Source organism: Lathamus discolor, chromosome 1 (assembly GCF_037157495.1).
Source record: "Lathamus discolor isolate bLatDis1 chromosome 1, bLatDis1.hap1, whole genome shotgun sequence".
Lineage (NCBI taxonomy): Eukaryota > Metazoa > Chordata > Aves > Psittaciformes > Psittacidae > Lathamus > Lathamus discolor.
Genome location: NC_088884.1, coordinates 13,115,478 through 13,136,402, shown reverse-complemented (window position 1 = coordinate 13,136,402; position 20,925 = coordinate 13,115,478). Strand labels below are relative to the sequence as shown.

The 20,925-nt window shown below is 37.8% G+C and overlaps 1 protein-coding gene across 1 annotated transcript in view; it reads left to right on the top strand.

Annotated features, from left to right (window-relative positions):
• CNTN1 (contactin 1) overlaps positions 1-20,925 on the top strand; it is a 250,194-nt gene that overhangs the window by 144,924 nt on the left and 84,345 nt on the right. The window contains exon 5 of the mRNA XM_065692968.1: positions 14,087-14,216. Within this exon, the coding sequence (XP_065549040.1) occupies positions 14,105-14,216 (112 nt within the window). The 5' untranslated portion in view covers positions 14,087-14,104. The remainder of the gene's footprint in view (positions 1-14,086; positions 14,217-20,925) is intronic.

The following is a 20,925-nucleotide window of genomic DNA, read 5'->3' as shown; positions in this document are numbered from 1 at the left end:
AACATCAATAAAGTTCTGAAAGGGAAGACATCAGAAAGGGAGTTTTCTGTCTCAGAATAACCCTAAAATATAATCTAAAAAAGAGACTCTTTAAAATATCTCCTTGAATTGAAGGAAATTTTTACAATGCATGCTGTAAAAGGCTTCCACCTGAGTGTGCTTTTAAGATCTGTCTTGAGTCTGCTGGTAATTAGGAAGAGCAGCGGGTTATATACCACACAGAAAATGAAAAAAGAAATCTGCAAAATTGGTAATGAAGTTTGTGATTTAAGTATTGAATCACCCTTTAGAACCATCTTCAAGATACATAATTTTTGAATACAAAGTTATAAAAAAGATCTTTAAAATATATGCAGATTTTAGTCAAATCCATTATTTTATTAATTTTTTTCTCAAGAACAGGCAGTCACTTCCACAGAGCCCTTCTTAGCATTTAAAAGAGTTGATTATTTGATGTGATGCCAATGTGAAGACTGAACTGATTTAATATTTTAAGTCTATTTTTGACACTACCTTGTTTCTGTAGCTTTGATTTGTAAATACCTTGCTTTGCTTAGTATTTTGTTTAGTATTAGTACCTGTGGATTGTTACGGTTTTTACATTTTATTTTAACTAAACGGGTTAAATTACATTTATGAGATGTAGGGTGAGTTGCATTTATTTCAGAACATAATGGAGACCCAGACCTCTTGATATCGGTCACTTAAGACTATCCCCTGAGCATTTATCTCATTTAATTCAAATGCATTTTGTTTTCATCATAGATTCACACTATGCAGGACAAATACACATTGCTAAATGCAAGCATTTTTATTAAAAATGCTAATGACATGTCAGCATATATCTTTAAATGTGCCACGAAGCATAGAATAGCGGAGGTAAAAAAGTATGAGCAATTAATAAAATCGTCTGACCCATTGTATATTATACACATAGCACTATATTATTTTGTGAATACTAATCTTGTGCATTAGTAACTGTTTTCTTCAATCTGTATACTGCAACACACGCATCAAGGCAGAGGAAGATCAAGGAAAAAACATCTGCTTACTCTGTTTTTTCTCCTCAGCCTAATCACCTTTCTTCTGATAAAACATGTGGGCAAGTATAAAGTGTATTCTCTACATAATTTACTGGAAGACTATAGCAGTGTGCCTTAATCTCCTCAACTGTAAACTCAGGTGTCAAATATGACAGCATAGATAATTTTTTGTTTTGTCTGTATCCATAAACCCATCTTGACCATGTTACAGCAGTTACAGGCAAAGGTGGTTTTGCCTATGTCAAATGGGAGAAATTGAGTATTTGTTCAATTCTTATGTACAATAAAGAGGTAAATTAATATGTATTTTTTATCATTTTATTGCTGATGCTTTGGGCTGTCATTTGATCTTTTCTGTCCACAATAAATGTCCATAGAATTTATCTTATAAATGATTGAGTAGTGTGCTCACACCAAGCAAATATGCACTGTAGTACTATAATACAGGAAAAGGGAGGAAGGAAGCCTCATTGTTAGGGTAGGTCTGAAAGCTGTCTCTGATACACGCTGTATTAGGGGAGGTGGTGCCTCCTGGAGTGAAGGTTGCTGCATGTCTTCTGAAACTCCTAACACTTTATTTCCATAGAAAACCTAACACACCTCTCAAACATTTAGCTTTCAATACTTTTTAATGTCTCGGTATCTGATCTCAATTAATTTCCACTTTAAGAATATGTAAAGCCAGAGTTAAATTTGAAAAGTAACAGCTTGGAAAAGCACACGTCAAAATGATTGCACTGAAGTTATTCCTGATTTCCCTGTGCTGAGGTCCTAAACCTAAGCCATCATATTATTTCTTTTGTTCCACTGTGCTTCTACTTAAATCCTTCAGTCCCAATACACCATACGACAGAGGACAGTATGCTCCTGTCATTCCCTATATTGTTTCTGCTTAAGAGTCCAAACAATGATCTACAAAAGTTTGGATTTCAGATTCTCTGACAGCTCATAAATACTGAAATGTTAGCTCTTCAAAATTCCCAATACATTTCTGTGATTACTATTAAAGAAGAGCCAGATTGCAGCATTAAAATAAACTACGAAATTGAGCAGTGATGTAAGAACCCATCTCTCAGTTAAGATAATACTGACTTATTGTCAAATTTCTGTACCTTAGAAAAGGAATTTTCAGTTACACAATCATCACAGAAGCTGTGTATGTGTTCTAAGGCTGCGTGGAGACCTCATAGCAGCCTTCCAGTACCTGAAGGGGGCCTGTAGGGATGCTGGGGAGGGTCTCTTCTTCAGGGACTGCAGTGACAGGACAAGGGGTAACAGGTTCAAACTTAAACAGGGGAAGTTTAGATTGGATATAAGGAGGAAATTCTTTCCTGTTAGGGTGGTGAGGCCCTGGAATGGGTTGCCCAGGGAGGTTGTGAGTGCTCCTTCGGTGGCAGTGTTCAAGGCCAGGTTGGATGAAGCCTTGGGTGGGATGGTTTAGTGTGAGGTGTCCCTGCCCATGGCAGGGGGGTTGGAACTGGATGATCTTGAGGTCCTTTCCAACCCTAACTATTCTATGATTCTATGATTCTATATATATACCAAATATTTTGCAGGCATTGCCCCCATTAGAAGATTTTTTCATATTGTCGGTACTGTAATAAGAATTAGAAAATTTTCTTATCAAAAGGAGGCCCCCCAAAGTTCTCAGAATGTTTCAGAACATAATACTACAGTGCAAGTGTTGTGCGTTTAAAAACACGTTTTACTACAATATTTTGAGAAATAGAGCAAATGACCAAATTTGTGTTGCCAGAATGATTCATTTGACAGATGCATTAGCAGACCACATATCAGTGGTCAGCATGTTTTGGAAGGTATAAATTACAGCATCTTTCACACTGCCTTTTTAAATGTAGTAATAAAGCATGCTGGACTATGTTCTCATCTCTGTCAGTATAAAAGCGCTGAGATGCCAATGAAAATAAGGATGATATTTCAATTTCTGATATTGATTACTGTGAGTAACATTTTGTCAGTTCTTCTCTTGTCATTTCAGAGGTTCTTTAGGGAGGTAGTTTAATCTTCTGGTTTCCCCCGCCCCAGGTATATTGAATGTGAAAGGTGCTCTACATGCCTCTCTAGTTAAATTAGTTCAGTTGAATATTTGAGGAACCCAAGGAAAGTTGAGCACTTTGGGAAGAGGTCAGGAAAGAAGGATGAAGGCAAGCATGGTAGAAAGTGTTTGTAAAAGTTTTCGTTAAAAACATTAATATGTGGATGTTCCAGATTTGCAGCACCTAAGATATCAGAATCATAGAATCGTAGAATATATACTGATTATTTGTCTTTTAATGGGTACAACAGTGTCTGCAGGTGATGATGTGCTTTCCCTTTCCTTACATAATGCATATATTACCCTTCAATTGTGGGGCCAGGCTATGAAAAATTGGAACAGCTAATGTTCCATGAATACTTAACAGTGCAATGTAAATGACCGACCTTGTTAGTTGAGTATTTTTGGTCATAAAAATCCCCAAATAAATCTAAATTAATTGGAAAATTAAAATATAATAATTACTCTTTTATCCAACAGCTGGCCATCAAGAATTAAGAAGCATTACTCTTTGGCCAAAGTATGATACATTTAGGACATAATAGGCGAGAATAGTAATATTTCAGTAGATTTCACAAAGTCTGATCAAGTTTTAGTAAGCAAAGACAATGGACATTGTACCATTTGAACTCTCTTTAGTACTGAAAACAGGAGTAGGAACCCGATGCTACTAGATCCTACATCTGATACTTCTGAATTAGAGATTGAATCAAAACAATTGAATCAATGCTTTACTGAGTTTCCTTATACCTGTTTTGTCAAGAGCTCCTAAACAGGGAAAGCCCCTGTGATGGAGACTGTAGGTTCCTTGGTGTGAATGTTTCGAGGTCCGTATCAAAAATGCAGTCAATATAGAATAGCTGTGTAGGACCTGCAAGCAGTTGTGAAACAGAGCCTGTAGGGACTCTTGTTTTATTGCTTGGAAGAACATGAAGTTGCTGCAAGATATTATGGCATTACTTCGCAGTCAACACCTTCTAAATGAGGTTATTTTGATTTGTTGGCTTATCACTATACTAAAATAGCATCTGTTAAAGAATATACTTGGATGTTATGTTCAAAAGAATAGTTATCAACTGAAATATTTGTAATTATTTGAAATTATTTTGTTGGAATGGAGTTACTTACTGATGTAACTTTGATAACCAAAAAGAAATGTCTTTATGGCTGACTTGTCTAAGCGGTATTTATTTACATATGAAAATGTATTTTTTGTCACAACAGTATGAAACTTGGAACAAGATAGCCAAAACACCTTTTTCTAGGCTTCAATCCTGCAAAGTGATGAGTGTTTCCTGTGATTTTTCTTTATGTGTTCATCCTGTACTTATTTGCAGACACTTCAGTAGATCAGGCCTCTAGCTGAGCATTTTTCTGTCAAAAGAACTAGTCTGTTGCCTGTTAATACTTCAACTGTGAAATATATAAATAAAGAGAAAATTAACATGAGCTGGCTTCAGTGTGCGCTCGCAGCCCAGAAAGCCAGCTGTATCCTGGGCTGCATCAAAAGGAGCGTGACCAGCAGGTCGAAGGAGGTGATCCTGCCCCTCTACTCTGCTCTTGTGAGACCTCACCTGGAGTATTGTGTGCAGTTCTGGTGTCCTCAACATAAAAAGGACATGGAACTGCTGGAACAAGTCCAGAGGAGGGCCACGAGGATGATCAGGGGACTGGAGCACCTCCCATATGAAGATAGGCTGAGGAAGTTGGGGCTGTTCAGCCTGGAGAAGAGAAGGCTGCGTGGAGACCTCATAGCAGCCTTCCAGTACCTGAAGGGGGCCTATAGGGATGCTGGGGAGGGACTCTTCGTCAGGGACTGTAGTGACGGGACAAGGGGTAACGGGTTAAAACTTAAACAGGGGAAGTTTAGATTGGATATAAGGAGGAAGTTTTTTCCTGTGAGGGTGGTGAGACACTGGAATGGGTTGCCCAGGGAGGCTGTGAGTGCTCCATCCCTGGCAGTGTTCAAGGCCAGGTTGGATGAAGCCTTAGTTTAGTGTGAGGTGTCCCTGCCCATGGCAGGGGGGTTGGAACTAGATGATCTTGAGGTCCTTTCCAACCCTAATTATTCTATGATTCTATGATTCTATATACCTTTTGGAGGTTTTCTGTAACTTTTTTCTCCTTGATATTTATGAATGAAAAGCAAAGCAGGATGATTTGGATGTATAAACTCAAGTGATTCTTTCTTTTGTCTTTATTTACAGACTTACTAATTCATAGAATCATAGAATGGTTTGGGTTGGAAGAGACCTTAAAGATCATCCAATTCCAACCTCCTGCCATGGGCAGGGACACCTTCCGCTAGACCAGGTTCCTCAAAGCTCCACGCAACCTGGCCTTGAACACTGCCAGGGATGGGTGCAGCCACAGCTTCTGTGGGCAGCCTGTGCCAGCGCCTCAGCACCCTCACAGGGAACAATTTTCTCCTAATGTCTAATCTGAAACTATCCTCTGTCAGCTTGAAGCCATAGGTGCTGTGTCCCTCTGAGGCTGTACTGGGGTTGATAGAGAATACGAGGTGAAAAGTATCAACTGATAACTAGCAGGCAATAAACTATTGCTGTAAAAAAAAAGGTTTTGTTTTTTTTTTTGTTTATTTAGCTTGGTTTGTTTTGGGTTTGTTTGGGGTTTTTTTACATTGGAAGACTACAGAAACAATGCTTTAGTTATAGCTAATGAACGCAAGAGTAATCATCATTTGTTTTTTGCAATCTTAAGAATAAAAGTAAGTCTACTTCTTAGGTATCCTTTAAAACCAGTCTTTAAAACACAGAGGCTTTTTGAAATGGTAGATGGCAGCTCAAACCTGTAAGAAATGCCCATGGATCTGACCAATATCTATTCTGAAATGTGTAAGCCTAAAACCAAAAGGCACAAATAATGTATTATTCCAAAATTCACCAGCAAATTCTAGTAAACATTGAATTGATTTTCCTTTTTTTCTTCTTTTTGCAGCTGCTAGTCTGATTCGAGCTGTTTATTCACAGGATGAAAGAGATGTTTTTAAGCATTCTCAACAGTTCCAAGTGATTGATGTAAATTTAAAAAAAGCTACTCTGATTTAAGGAGAGTTGCTAGGAAACGTGCAGTTTGAAGATGAAATCTCCCACTGAGCTTGTCTTTGGCTGTACAATAGGAAGTATGTTTTAGGGTATACTGAGTTACAGATATAATGGACAAACTGTTAAATTTTTATGTATATAAATACATCTGCTATGAACTTATTGAATACACCATTCATTCCCATACCTTCATTGATTGATGAATACCAAGGGATTACTAAATTCAAGAATATGTGAAAACCAGGTACAGAATGCCAAAAGTGTGATAAAGATTTTCATATATTTATTTTTAATTTTTCAAATTATCTTTTTTTTTCAGAAATCAATCTATTTAAGATTTAATTTCAATATTATGTACTGAATAGTCTGTTCTTTTCCTTTATAAACTCTAACAAAATTGAAACTCAACAAGATAACAGCAATTATACACGTAATTTTACTGGAGATGTTAATGGGTTTTGTCCCTTGAAATCTGTTGGCCAAAGTAACAAAAAAACCCTCTTTATCATATGAAAGAATGCCCAGTTTTAATTATGGATATTTATTTGTATTCATGTCTGATTATTTTTTTTTTTTTTCATGCTGGTCTTAGGCCCTTGGGTGTGTTTGGTTATCTTGGAGTCAAACTGATTCGGCTTTAAGACACAAATGGAGGCCACTTGTAAGTTTAGGAACAGGGCAGTGGGCTGTTGTGTGTGATGCTCAGTGCTTGGCAGGAGGCTTATTGATTTTTTTTGCTGATTTTTTTTTACTGGGCAGTCTTTAAGCAGCAAAGCAGCATGCTTTCAGAAAAGTGTGAGTAATGAGTGTGAGTTATGGCATCAGTGAGTGAGCTTTTTCTTATTTATTACCTTAGAAGAAAGAACATCCAGTTGCTGATAGAGCAAATGGTGTGAATAGGGACTTGCAGGACTGGCTGCCTGACCCTTTGCTGCTGACATGATGATTAAAAACAGTGTTTAAATACCACTAAGCAACACTTCATTATCTGAAGGTATTTCAAAACAAAATCTTTTTGCAGCTCAGTGACTCAAGGAAAGTAACAAAACTGTATTGGGCTTTTGGGAGTTGTTGGGCTTACCACATATTAGAAGATGCCTAATTTTCCTAATAAAATATGTTTATAATAGCAATACTAAATGACCCTTCATTATAGAGCTGTTGATTAACTTCAAGATGAGATAGATGTGTGACTGCTGTAAAATCCTTGTAGGGAAAAGAATTAATGTTGATTAATAATGAATCTATGGGTGAAAATAACAGAACTAAGCCATCTCATTAGTTACATGAACTATCTGAGAGGACAGAATAACAGAAAGACAAAACAAAGAGTGAAAAAAATGAAAATAGGAAGGATGATGTAGCAGGCAAGCAAGGAAAAGTCCCATAGGGCTTCTTAATTGCCTACAAAAAAAGCGAAGGTGCCTACTGAGCAACTGACTGAAGAAATAACTGACTCCTGAGGTCTGAATTTTTTGATGTGTAACTATAAAGGAAGCAGGAGAATTAAATTCACATTGTGATTAACTGTGTGTTGTCCTACTTGAAAAAATGGTGCATTTGAAAATGGCCACAGAAAGCAAACATCTTGTAATAGTAAGGTTCCCATTCAGATCCCTGGTACCTTCTGTATCTTACAGCAATCTTTTGCAAATTTTTTGATGTTTTTCTTTTCTGATACAGGTGCTATGCTTTCTTGCTTTGTAGAATATGTGCTATTGCTTTCAAGTGGAAAAAGCATGGCTCAAAACTCATCTAGAGAAGGAACTTGTTGACTTGATGCTTGATTCTTGGAAAGAAGTCACAGTTTCCAAAGAAAAGGGACAGGCAGGGGTCAAATAGGTAACTCTGGGCCATAGTATATTGCAGATCATCAGTATGCCAGGATATTAGTTCTTTAAAGCATATTGACGTGAGAGTTTAAGTGGAAAAGAAGGCACAAAAAGTGTATTTATAAATATTTGTAAAAGAACAGAAGTTTTGTATTGCACTCCAAAGCTAAGGTTTCCCATTGAAACTGGGCCAAGCCCTGTAACAACCCTAGCATCCTTATCACATCTGAGACATTGGTTCTTCATGTTTCCAAGTCAGTGTTTATTAAGCATAAATACAGAAATACAGAGCTGGTTGAATTGTCCATTAGTGGTGGAATCACTTATTAATTTAGCCTAAATTTATTGATGATCTGATTCTGGATTTTAGTTATTTGTTTATTATCACCTGTAAGCAATGGAAAAAAAGGAAAACAGTAATTGGGGTGAGGGGTGGGGCGGAATTAGACTGCTCCTTGCTCCAAGTTCAGGGTTGTTATGTTACTGCATGTTGTCCCTGAAGGGGTGAATTCTGTTCAAGAATAGTATCCTATTTATGAGCCATCAAGTTGATGGGCTTCTTAGTTGGCTTTCATTCATGTGAAATGGAGAGAGTAGCTATATTCTTCAAATATGATCATGTGGAAAATACTAGAAGCATGACTGTTGGTGAGGGACTCTTTGGACCAGTGAGCAATATTGGGATTTGAATTTTCATTTCCACTTGAACAGATCTGGCAAAAACAGAGTATAATTACAAAACCCAAAGATGATCAAAAGGAAATGAAGAGTTTTCACAAGACTTTGTGAAGGAAACTGAAGCCACTTTTGGACTCTAAATGCTAGCCAGTTAGCATCTAAAATTTTCTGTAGATGCAGCAGTGCTATACAATCAGGCCTGGCTTGAAACTTCACTTACAGTCATCCAGACCACTGCAATGAGATAAATCTGTGCAGTGGCAATGGACTTGACTGTCTTACACCTTGCCGGTAATAGGGAAGAGTAGTAAATGCTAGTGGCTAAGGTACTAGTTTTGGAAGCAAATAAGGGGGTTGTGAGTAATAGTTGAGAAGCTGGACTTTCGAATAAGATGTAGTGCCCTTTCTGATGGCATAGTCTGACACGAATTAAATATAGAAAAGGACCATGAATAATACGCAATACACATCATTATTTTTGCTACATTCAAAAGTTTCTTGGTAATTCTAAATACTGAGCAACTAATAAGATTTGTGAGAAGTTAGTTGTCATACCAAAAAACGCCAACTCTTTTAAGAAAACCAAGATGACAAGCAATTAGATGTGTACTAAAATCACTAAAAGAGCCTGAAGTAGAAACAAATACAAAACACTGATTAGGTTGAAGTATTGTGTGGCTCCTAAAAGGCTTTGATTATAACTTGCCACTCTGTTAATTATGTGAATTATTGCAATTATATATATTCATGTTTTGAGAAAGGGTGGAGAACCAGAGATTTCTTCTAGATTGTTGTATCTATTTATAGGCTAATCTGGACAGAATCTCTACCAATTCTAAAGCTTGAATGTATGTAATTATCATAATATACCAGGAAGTGAGAATCATAACAAGCATCTCGATTTACCTCTCCTAGCTAAGTGTACCAAACCAGAGCTCTTAAACTTTTTCCTTTGCCCTCTTTCTGCCCATTAAGCATATGGGGGTCCTGAGAGGAGCCCTGAGATGTCAGGGGCTGATTCAGTGATCACGCTGCTCCCACAATGAAAGCCTTGGCAAGGGTGGTTCCGGGAAGATCTTTCTGTGGAAAATGCTGATATTTATTGGCTAATCCTCATGCACCTTCATCTATCTACAGCTCCATCTCCGTCACTTTCCCTTACTCCTTGTCTTTCTAAGTGCCTTTTTGGGTTGGTTTATAGCTTCCCTTCTCCCTGCACATCACTTCCGTGTCCCAGATGACATTGCTGTCTTCTGTAATGCCAATTCTGCTTCTTTGCTTACTCTTCACCCTTTTAATATCCCCCACTGCTGCTCTGCTTTCCCTTGTCTATTCTTACCCCTTCTTGATTTCAAATTTAGTGGATTATGTAGTCTATGTAGTCTATTTGCATTGTTATTTTATCTGGTCTTTATATGATCTTTATTCAGCTGACTTCCATTACCTGCTGTTTCTGATTTCTTTTTGTGTCTACATTATGAATGCTTGATGTCCTTCCAAGATGATGATGTCATCTACATGTTTCGATTAAGTGATGGAAAACACTGGCTATTTTCATAGCTGTAAAACAAGTGGCTTTTTCTCTTCAATGAAGGCCAAAGTGTGTAGTGAAAACCTGAAGAAAGCCACATAGAATATGGAAGAAAATGTAGACATTTTCCTAAAGTGCATCTTAAGAGATTAGCAATTGGGTAGTATAGAGAGGCAGATCTACCCTTGTATCCTGGGAACATCTTTCATCCTAATGAAGCGTCATGAGACACTGAAAGCCTCTGGAAGTGTTCTGGGAGGTCCTTGTGTTCAAAATTGAACGTGCTTCCTATTCAGCAGCTGATGTCCCAGTTTTCCCCCACCTCCTTTGGGAGGATTGCACTCCAGACACCAGGAGGAGCTGTCTTGAATCTAGCTAAGGCAAAGGCCCTGTAGCAGTGACTGGCTCTTTTCGGAAACTGAACAGTCGAAAGGAACCTAAATGTGCTAATGAGCATTAGGTAGTAATTAAACTTGACACAGTTGCAGTTAAATGCCTGCTCATTTTATTACATATTTTAAAAAGGTCTTACTCATGTGCTAAATTATGGTGCTTTGTTGTGAGGGTAGTGTACTGTGCAGACTAAAAGGAGTGTGCCCAGGCTTGCAGTCACACTCTGCTTTTACAGGGGAGAAAAGCACGTCGTACTAATGACTATTCTTTTGTTCAGGAATTATTTTTACTTAGGCAGCAATATCCTCACTCTGTGAAGAAAAAAGCTTGAGAGCTGTAAAAGCAAAAGAGGCAGCAGATAATGCCACATGAGATCTGTGGCTCACAATGCCGCCTTCGGCGTGAGTGCTGCTGCCTCAAATACGCCGAGACTCCTTCTTGGGCAGCTGGGTAGTAACATCATGTACAGCCATACCACTTCAGACACACAGGCAATAACCTGCATGCTGTCTCATCTCATAGCAGGCAGTTCTGCCAAAATTCAATAGAGCAATGTGAAACAGCCTCACTTCCCATCCACAAGCTGAGATAAATCAGGAGGGATGGGTGTGCTATATATACACAGAGCCCACTCAGCCGAAACCAGTGAGAGCAAGGGCAGGATTTTAATCCTGGCAGTGTAGATATTTTTGTATCTGAATAAAAGGAGGTATTTATAGAATTTACTGACACAAATTTTATTTACTGTAATTTGAACTGGTGTTAAAACCATTTTTTTTGTCTGAGCCACCAGAAGGGGATATTTGGAGAGCTAGAGGACATTATCACTTTTCAAAACCGAACCTGAATTCTGCAAAAGAGAGGGAGGAGGGATCCTCTGTCTGTGCCTGTAATGTTGGAGGGAGACTGCAGGTTTACTCTGAACAGTTTCCTCTGTCAATTCACTTGAGCGCACTTATTATCACCATGAGTTACTGTGTAATTACTGCTGTTCCCAACAGAGTTCCTGTTTCATTGCTGTTTAATTATGTGCATTATTTCAGCCTAACTATGCAATTCAACTCATGTCACTTGGAAATAAATGTTCCAGGCAAGGCATTGTCAGAATACAAGAAGTTTCATAGCCAGGGTATGGCTGCTGGAAAAGTACACGAAGTAATTTGTTGTTGTAACGTACCACAGTCTTTTGGAGGAATTGTATAGACACAGTAGTTCATACCTTTGTTCTTTAAGGTGGATGCCTGGAATAGTTGTGAATATCCTTCGTGTGACAGAGTCTGATAAAACTTTAGTGCCAGCAGAAACAGGAGGGTAAAGCTGTTTAGGAAAATCATCCCTTGGATCCAGCCACAATAAGCATATGCACTCATTGCCAGCTTAAGAACCTTTTTTTTTCTGGGGAATATTTCTAAATAAATCTCAGTTCTGGATATCACTGTTTAGTTCTTGTCTGTGTTTTGCTGAGCACTGTTTTCTTAGAACAGCTGTGATTTTAGGGTCATGGCAACTAATGCAGTTTTGACCTTTTTGTTAAAGATCATATGTGCTAAAGAAAGGAAAAATGTGAAGAGCAACACCTGTAATTTCTGAGCTGAAATACTCTTGTGATATTTCTTGATATCTTGTGATATCTTGTGATATTTCTTGCCATTTTCCTACAATGTGAATTTTAAAAAAGACCCCATGAAGCATTCTTCTGAAGAAAGCTCACTCTTTGAGGCATGCTCAAATCAACATCTTCTTAGCATTGTTCTGAGAAAGAGGGGACAAGTGTAAACCCTGATGGCCAAGGCATTTTCTTAGCTGCCTCAAGGAGATACGAGACTTGCACTAGGACGGGCCTGTCCAGCAGGAGCTCAAACCAAAGGCTCACTGTTAATCAGAGCATCATTTATCATGAGCATACTTAGGGAGTCAGGTATGTACATGTGCTTTGAAATTCAAAACTGCCTTCGCCTTGGTGTTGGAAGTGGAAAACAAGGCTGTTTGAAAACAAGATCTTATATATTTGGGGGGAAAAAAAAAAGAAAAAAAAAATCAATCTGTTAAAAATTCTTACTTGGAAAGAGCAAGAGTCTCGATAAGTGGTAGAAGCCATGATGAGAATAATTGGTGCTTGGCATGGGAAGCCGGACAATGGTAGCATCATGACTACACACTGCAAAAAGCAACAATGCAATATTAGCATGCAACGTCCTAAAATGCATGTTACTGAAGGCTATTCAAGTATGTATAAGCATATTTTACAATGAAATACTAACAAACTGAATGAATATACTGAGAGGAATGGATGATATCAGCATGTGCCTGAGATACAACTATATTCTGTCAGTGATTAGCTGAAAGCCTTGCTTTGTGTGAAGACTGTAACTTAACCAGTACTACAGCAGAACTAATCAAGAGAACATGTATGAACAAGATATGATGGATGTAAAGGATGCACTTATATATTCATGGCAAGAAATCCATTACACAAAAAAGAGAATTGCACACTGCAAACATGATTGATGCATTGCCCTAAAGAAAAAGAAAACAGGTACCAGACAGAACAAAGAGCTAAGAAAATATTCTGATTGAAAGAAGTTGTGAATGCTCCATCCCTGGCAGTGTTCAAGGCCAGGTTGAACAGAGCCTTGGATGACATGGTGTAGTGTGAGGTGTCCCTGCCATGGCAGGGGGGTTTGGAACTAGATGGTCCTTTCCAACCCAAGCCATTCTATGATTCTATGATTCTGTGAAGTAAAAACTCTTACAAAAGTGAATTGTCCTAAAATCTTAGAATATTCACAAGAAGCTGCATGTTTCTTTAGCTTGGTTTTAAGATATATAGAGGCAGAATTTCTCGTGTAGGGAAAAGAGAAAACTTCAAATATGAGATGGCAAAAATGATTATATTCAACATTTAAAAGAAAACTCATCAAATTTAATGCTTTCTTTCCAAAGGATCAAGAATTGTATGTTGAAAGTTTAAAAGGAACTATATACTAGACAGAATACATGAATCCTGAAAGAGATTAATGTACTCCAGCTTCACTATAATTTTCTTTTTAGAGACTTCAAAATCATTAATTGCAATATAATATTTAGTGAAATGAAGTAGGATAGGATCTGGACTTTCCTTATTTTACTGCAAACTATGTAATATTTTAACATTTGTAATAATAGGAAATACACATAGAGAGAGGATCCGGTTTAGGAAGTTTGGGTTTAGAAAGATGAGTCTAAAAGAGGATGTTCAGTATTAACATTTACCCTATTAATTACTATCACTGGAAAATCAGAGTACTCTTTAAGGAGTGTGCTCTCTGAATGAATGAGATCATTAATTTGATCCAGCAAATTTGAAAATGCATTTATTATTCAAAAGACTCTATCCTATATTAACTCTTAAGTATTCAGTTTAGACAGATAATCCTGCAAGTGAAATGTGATAGGAGATAAAGCCTTGTGCCAGAATTATTCACTCCTTTTCCTTTCTCTGTAATCAGGTATTTTTAGCTGTCTGAATGATGGTATTGCAAGGCACAATTCCTTTTGAGGTAATCGCTTTACAGAAGATAACCATGTGGTTCTTCATCTATCATCTTATTACACCCGGTTTTGTCTTCTGCCTGACAGGTAAGATGACCTCCCGTGTTAATTCATTTAACTAACTGTTGTCAGTTTTATGCATTTCAAGGTAAATTATGCTGTTTGTATGGCTTTCATTTATTTGTGCCAATACAATGAATTACTAAATGTGATTGATGAAACTATAAGGAAGCGTACTTACTAGAATCGACACCATAATTAAAAGATTGCAAAAAGACAGATCTGGGCTTTAAATTTGTTTTTGTCTATTCTAATTTGGTATATGGAATTAATTCTTCCTCTATATTATAAAAACTGTATCAACCATTATTTATGTACAGATGATCAACATGACCAGAAGAATGGAAATATGCCCATTATACACTAAACATAAAATTCTATAATAGAGACACTACCTAAAATTCACAAACCCCATAAAATTCCACCAGCAGAACATAGTGGTGGTTTTCACAGTACAGTGGGCCACTGCTGAATATACTGACTTTAAATTAGAAATTGTAAACTCTTTCATAAATTGGGATGGGGCCATAAATATTAAAACATTCAGGAGTCATATTTATAATGTGAAAGTACAGAGATGTTTGCGGCTGAAATTTTGGTTCAGTCCTAAGAAAGAGAATGAGCTCTTTCTAAAGTCAAAATTCAGGGTTAAAATCTGGTTTCTATTCCAGCTGTTCCGAACAACTTTGAGATTTATAAAGCTTCTTTCAGACTTCCATGTCAATTTAAATGAATGCTGAGTGTTAGATGCTGTGATGAATTGGATTGCCATCGTAAGCAGAGCTCTCCTCAAGAAAGAAAACATTTTGCTTATGTATAGACTACATGAACTGAGATCAGAAAATTTAAAAAGCAGAATAATTAAATTGTGCATATACTGAATATTGACTGAGGTTTGAAAAGCACAGATATTGTTTACTAATATTTTGGTTATTTTCAAGGTAGGCCTTAGATCTTTCCTTACTCTGAGGGGGAAGTTACTCGCAAAACTAGTTCTACTGTGTTTCATAAAGCATTATTGTGTTCTGGGGGGTTCGTTGTGTAATTGATGAATTCCTATCTGAAGTGAGCGATTCATACTCTTGCTTAATCTAGCCTACCATTTCAGGCATTGCCTCAGTTTCACTATGATGAGCCTATATTGTTTGTGTTATTGAGTCAAAAAAATTAACATGTTAGTCCATAGCTCACTCGAGTCAAAAAAATTAACATGTTAGTCCATAGCTCACAGGAGTGTTTTCTGTATTAGTGAGAATGCTACTTTGCTTTATAAAGGGTTTTTACCCTGCTCTTTACTCCATGTCTGAGTTTGCTGAAGGATATACCAGTGCCTAGTAAAACCCGAGACCTTTAAAATGTTGTGATCTCATGCTTGTAATGTATTTATTACGTGTTTCAGGGGCATTTTCTTTGTTGACACTTGAGGGTTGCTGATAGCACCAATATTAAAACTTACTACTTTAATTCAACACTGTGCTTTTCCTGGGGGAATAAAAAAAGGGCTGTCAAGTACCATCAGTAATGTTACACATGTGATTTTGCACTGGCCATGTTGACATAAAAAAAAAAAAATCATCAGCTGCAGTAGCCAAAAAAGTGCTGGACATTGGTGGATAAAAAAGTTGAGTAGATCACTGAGAGCAAATGTTCATTTAATATCTTCATGGGCAGGACCAGATGATTAATGCTATTATTTGTGCATTATGCACATTGAAGTTGTGCCCAGAAACCAGAAATCTTGGCACCAGGATGCACCTCCTAGCAGTGCCTTAGAATGACATGGGAAGATTGTGTTGTGTGAGGGTCACAAGTGACATAGGAAGAATGAAGATGACTATGATGATATGGCATGTGGTTTGAGTGTGCATTGATGTGTTCATAGCAATGTTCATTTGATCTCTCACTTGACTGTACTTGACTGTGTTACATTTGTGCAAGAAGAATAGAAGCCATTGGTGTGAAGAGTTTTGAACAGGGGCAGGTTCTAATAGTACTGTTGCCCATTCAAAGAAAATTGCTATCTTGCCTTGTGGTGTAAAATACATACTTGCTTGCATTTTTCATCAAAAGTCAAAGATAACACCTAACACTACTTCTGAAGATATGGCACCATCCTCCAATACAGAAGAGTGGAAGTGGTATACAGTCAGATCAAGTTTGTTATTTTCAGTGTATTAGTGCAAGACTGAGTAGCGCCAACACTCTTTGCTCTTGGACCTGCTCTGCTTTGTATAAATAATTAAATATCCATTTTAGTTTAGCGAAAGCCTGTTTCTGTTTATGGCACCCATCTGGATTATATAAATCTGATTCTGCAGTTTTTGTTCTGCCCCAGCACTTGAATCTTGCTGGAGGGTTTCTCATTTCAAGTGAGTGCTAGAGCTGCTGGCAGTTAAGTCTTAGCAAATTTTCCTTTTGAATGTATTTCTTGGCAATTAAAATGTCATGGGATCCAGATAAATACATAGCTGCAGTAACCAAGATGAAATGCAAGGGGGTTGCTTGGGAGTATTCACAGTATGGTTAAAAAGTGACAGATACTGTAGAGAAGGAAGGAGCACAATTAGAGTGATCATGTCAAGTTCTAGGATGTGTTCTTTCACACATGATACTATCAAGAGAAATGCTGGCGGTGTCAACAGTAGAGAATGTGGGAATCGGGGATAGATCATGAGTTCTCATTTCAGTAACAAAACACACCAAGGCCCAGAGTGAAAAGTCAAGGTCGCTGGGAGCAGATGTTGAAACCAGAATGTTAAAAAAGTTGCTTTAGCACTTTTTGACAAAAAATGGGATTTTTTTGGAAGTATGTTTGCCTCACCTTGCCTCCTGTAGTGCTTGACCCACAGTTCTAGGTGGTTCTACCCCGTAAGTTGCCTTTGGCCAAAGTGATCTGTGACTCTGAAGCCACCAGTCAAGATTTTTTGCAATTCATGGCTCCTAAACAGACTTCCTATATTAACTGCCCTGGAGCCAAGAAACTGATAGCTTCCGGGGTCAATGTCCTTTGAGATGTATCAACATATAGACCGTCCCAAGTTCAAAGATATCAGCCAAAAGCCCTGAAAGTATCCAGAATTCATGTATTTGAGCATCAAGAGCTTTCAGACTTACTGGCTAGAAGCATTTGGGAAACAAGGAGCTAGAAAGCTGGAAAACTGAAGCTACGCTCACTGGAGATGTGCAGAATATGGCCCAAAAGGCTGACAGGTATACTGACCCTCCCTAAGGGATTTTACCTGTCTTCAAACTGATCTCTTTTCCTGCTGCAGGAAATTTAAAAAGATTTTTTCTTTCCCAAACTGAAATACACACTTTTAATTTTGTTTTGCAATTTGGAGTTGGCTTGGAATAGGCCCCCTGACTTTGAGCCAGTCTGTGGTAATCGAAGGCAGAAGTTGAGAACTGTTGCAATGATCAGCCATTTCTCATCAGTGGGGAATGTGCACATACTTGACTGAAGGGAAGCAAATAATTCATGAATCATTGCATCAGTGGTTTATAATCTGCAATGAGACAGGAGCAATGTTTTGTTTCCAGGTAAATTAGTGCTTGAAATGTAGTCTTGCAGTATAAATTGATGAAAAAGCCATAAGTAATTTGGCCTTTTGCTTACTGATAGAACAGACAGTTATAATAAGGGTTGGTTTTTGGAGTGCACTCTGAGTAGTGCAAGGCAAATGAGAGCAGTAAATCACTCCTAAGGGAGCACTGTGGTGATTTCAGTCCACTGCCAAAAAAGCTATTTCATGCCTATTACTGGTAATATTTGACTCTTCTCTTTCCCCTTACATATGGGCTCTCTCCAACATACTTTTAAATTGCCTTTGACTTCCCGTTAAATTCATATCCTGTTGCTAATTCTGAATTTTAAACTTTTCCTTTATCTAGTACATCTGAAGTGAACCAAAGAATATCTTCACCTGGTATAATAACATTGCACCAAAAGAATTAGGAGTCTTTTCCAGCAATAGGCTTGTTTTGTTTTTTCCCCCTAAAGAGCAATTAAAAGCTGCAAAGGCCCTATATTTTATGTGCTTAGTGAATACTTGATAACATTTGGCTGTAAGAGGAATCAGTAGCAAAAAATGTTACTGTATTCCTCACACATTTTTTCTGATCAAACTGTTCTACTTCTTGGGATTTCATAGTGCAGAGCCAGGCAGTACCTGAGTTTGGGTCAGATCAGACCTCAAAAAGCAGCTTGTCACTGTAGTGACAATAGTCACAGTATTCTGGGTTGGGCATATGAGGTAATGGGTAAGAACGTCAAAAGCACTTCTGCTTTTAAGTGGACCTAATGCTGTGTTTTCAAAAATCACTAGAATCCCAAGCTTCTGTGAAAGCTGGAAAAGCAAGAAAACCAGTAAGACAGAGGGCCCCTTAATGCAGGGCAGTTATTTTGATGTGTCCATGAGGATGCTATTATTCAGCATGCTGAATTGCTGGTATTCCATATGCACTTGGAAGGCTGGTGTGGGGAGATTGTTTACAATTACACTTTCACCTTCATGCCTAATATGATGAGCATTGGCTTTCCCATGAGATCAAAAAGTTAGACTTTTAAGTCACTTTTGAAGTTAACACTGAAGTTTTTAAGGAAAAATAATCTAAATGGTTTAAGTATCTAAAAGGCAAATATGAATATGTTTAAAAGTACTATAATTGGTATTGGCTGGCATTGCTTTGGCAGTCTGAGAAGACAAGCAAACTGTACTCTGCCGTTCTTAGTCATAAGTGGAGAAACTAATTTTGCCAGGGGTTGGAGCTTTTTTTACTTGATACTTGCTGTAAAAGAGAAACTAAGTAATTAACAACATGGCTCTTTGAGGACTTCACTGGCACGTATGGGATAGGAGTACTTCTGCTCTTTTTAGTCCAGAAAAGTAGATGCAGCCTTCCCAAATACAATCTAACCCTTTCATATAATATGAAGTGAGACTGCTGGAGTGTTTACTTTTTCTGTTTAAGTGCTGAATGGTTCTTAGAAACTGATGTCCCTTTAGCATCTTGATGGCTAAATCAGTGCCTCTTCTACAGCAGGATGATGGTCTCTTCTTTATAGACCATGATATGCTACATCATGAGTTTTGTGGACATCAACATGTTACTACTTCAGCACATAAGCTTCCCAGGAATGCCAACTGAAACTTTTCCCTCTTGATTATAAAAGGAGTAAAAAAAATGCAACCCTCAAACCTTAAATTATATATAGTTTGGATTTTCCCTGGAACAGTAGGTTCAAAAATACATTTTATGAACGGTGGGCCAGAATCTACACTATTTAAAGCTTTTTACCGCAACATATGCATTAGTCACAATTGCTAAAGAGAGATGCACATTTTCTTCTAAAATACAAAGTGGATGAATATACTTAATACCTGTTTGCCTTGTCTGCCATGTCTGTCCTTAGGTGTCAGAAGACCATTTCATACTACTGCAGTGTCTGACATTTGTAAATAAATAATTGTAATGTGTTTTGCCATCATAGTGCTCAGAAACATGAAGTGTCATGTTTACCTTCCTGTGAGCCCAGTAGAGATATTTTGGTTTATTCCCAGACCATCTTGTTTCCGAGCATGAGCTTCTCATGTGCTAGTAGGTCATAATTTCTGTGACATACTGAAAACAGTGCAAGAGCTACTTCTAAATATCAAATGATTTCTAGCCTTGAGATGCTGATATGGAACCTGACAAGTTGGTCGTAGTTAAGATAATGAATGAGTCCATGGCTCTCTTGTTCAGCATCTATTAGCATTCAAGGTTAATCTAGCCATGTGCTGTGTCAACAGAACTTTGTCCCTCTCTCATGTAAAAAATTGCAACAGGATACAACACCGTCAGGCAGATCAATACTGAGAAGAGTGATACCAAATGACTGTCTCTCACAGACACTTTCAGAAGTGTTAAATGCCAGGGAAACAGAGAAGTGTACAGGAAGCAGCAACAGAAAGGGAAGGCTCATTACAAAAAGAAAGATGCTAGCTGAAATATTTGTATATCAGTGCACAGTGGGAATGACAGCATCTTGAGGTTTTCCACCTGTTTTAGCTTCTTACTGACAATTGACCTTTGGAAAACCTTCCACTGTGATTTTTTATCAATATTCATGCCACAGTTTGTGGTGTTTTGAGAGTCAAGTTGATTCCTATTCAGCAGAGGGCTTGGACATGTGATTAACATCTCACTTATAGGTGGCGTGTTGATTTGGATCAATTTACATGCGTAAATTTTGTGATGGATCAGGTTCCTGAAAAAATATGAGAGGTCCTTAATGCATGTCTCAGGGATGATAGAGTGCAGGTCCACCAGTCAATCTTCTCCTCAGATTCCCAGTCTTCTCCTCAGATAGAAAATTGTTGAACTCGTGAGCTGTCTTCCACTTCACACATACCCATTTATCATATCTGATGTCATATTAAATCAGAGAACTAAATTCTGCTTCATAAATGGATTTAGGAAAGCTCTCCAGACTTTACAGTCCCATGACGTCAGATATCCAAAGAGACGTTAGTTTTACCCCCAGGATCTTCACAGATTAAACCTACACTAAGAGATATATTATATATAGAAACTACAGAATCATAGAACAGTTAGGGTTGGAAAGGACCTCAAGATCATCTAGTTCCAACTCCCCTGCCATGAGCAGGGACACCTCACACTAAACCATCTCACCCAAGGTTCTGTCCAACCTGGCCTTGAACACCGCCAGGGATGGAGCATTCACAGCTTCCCT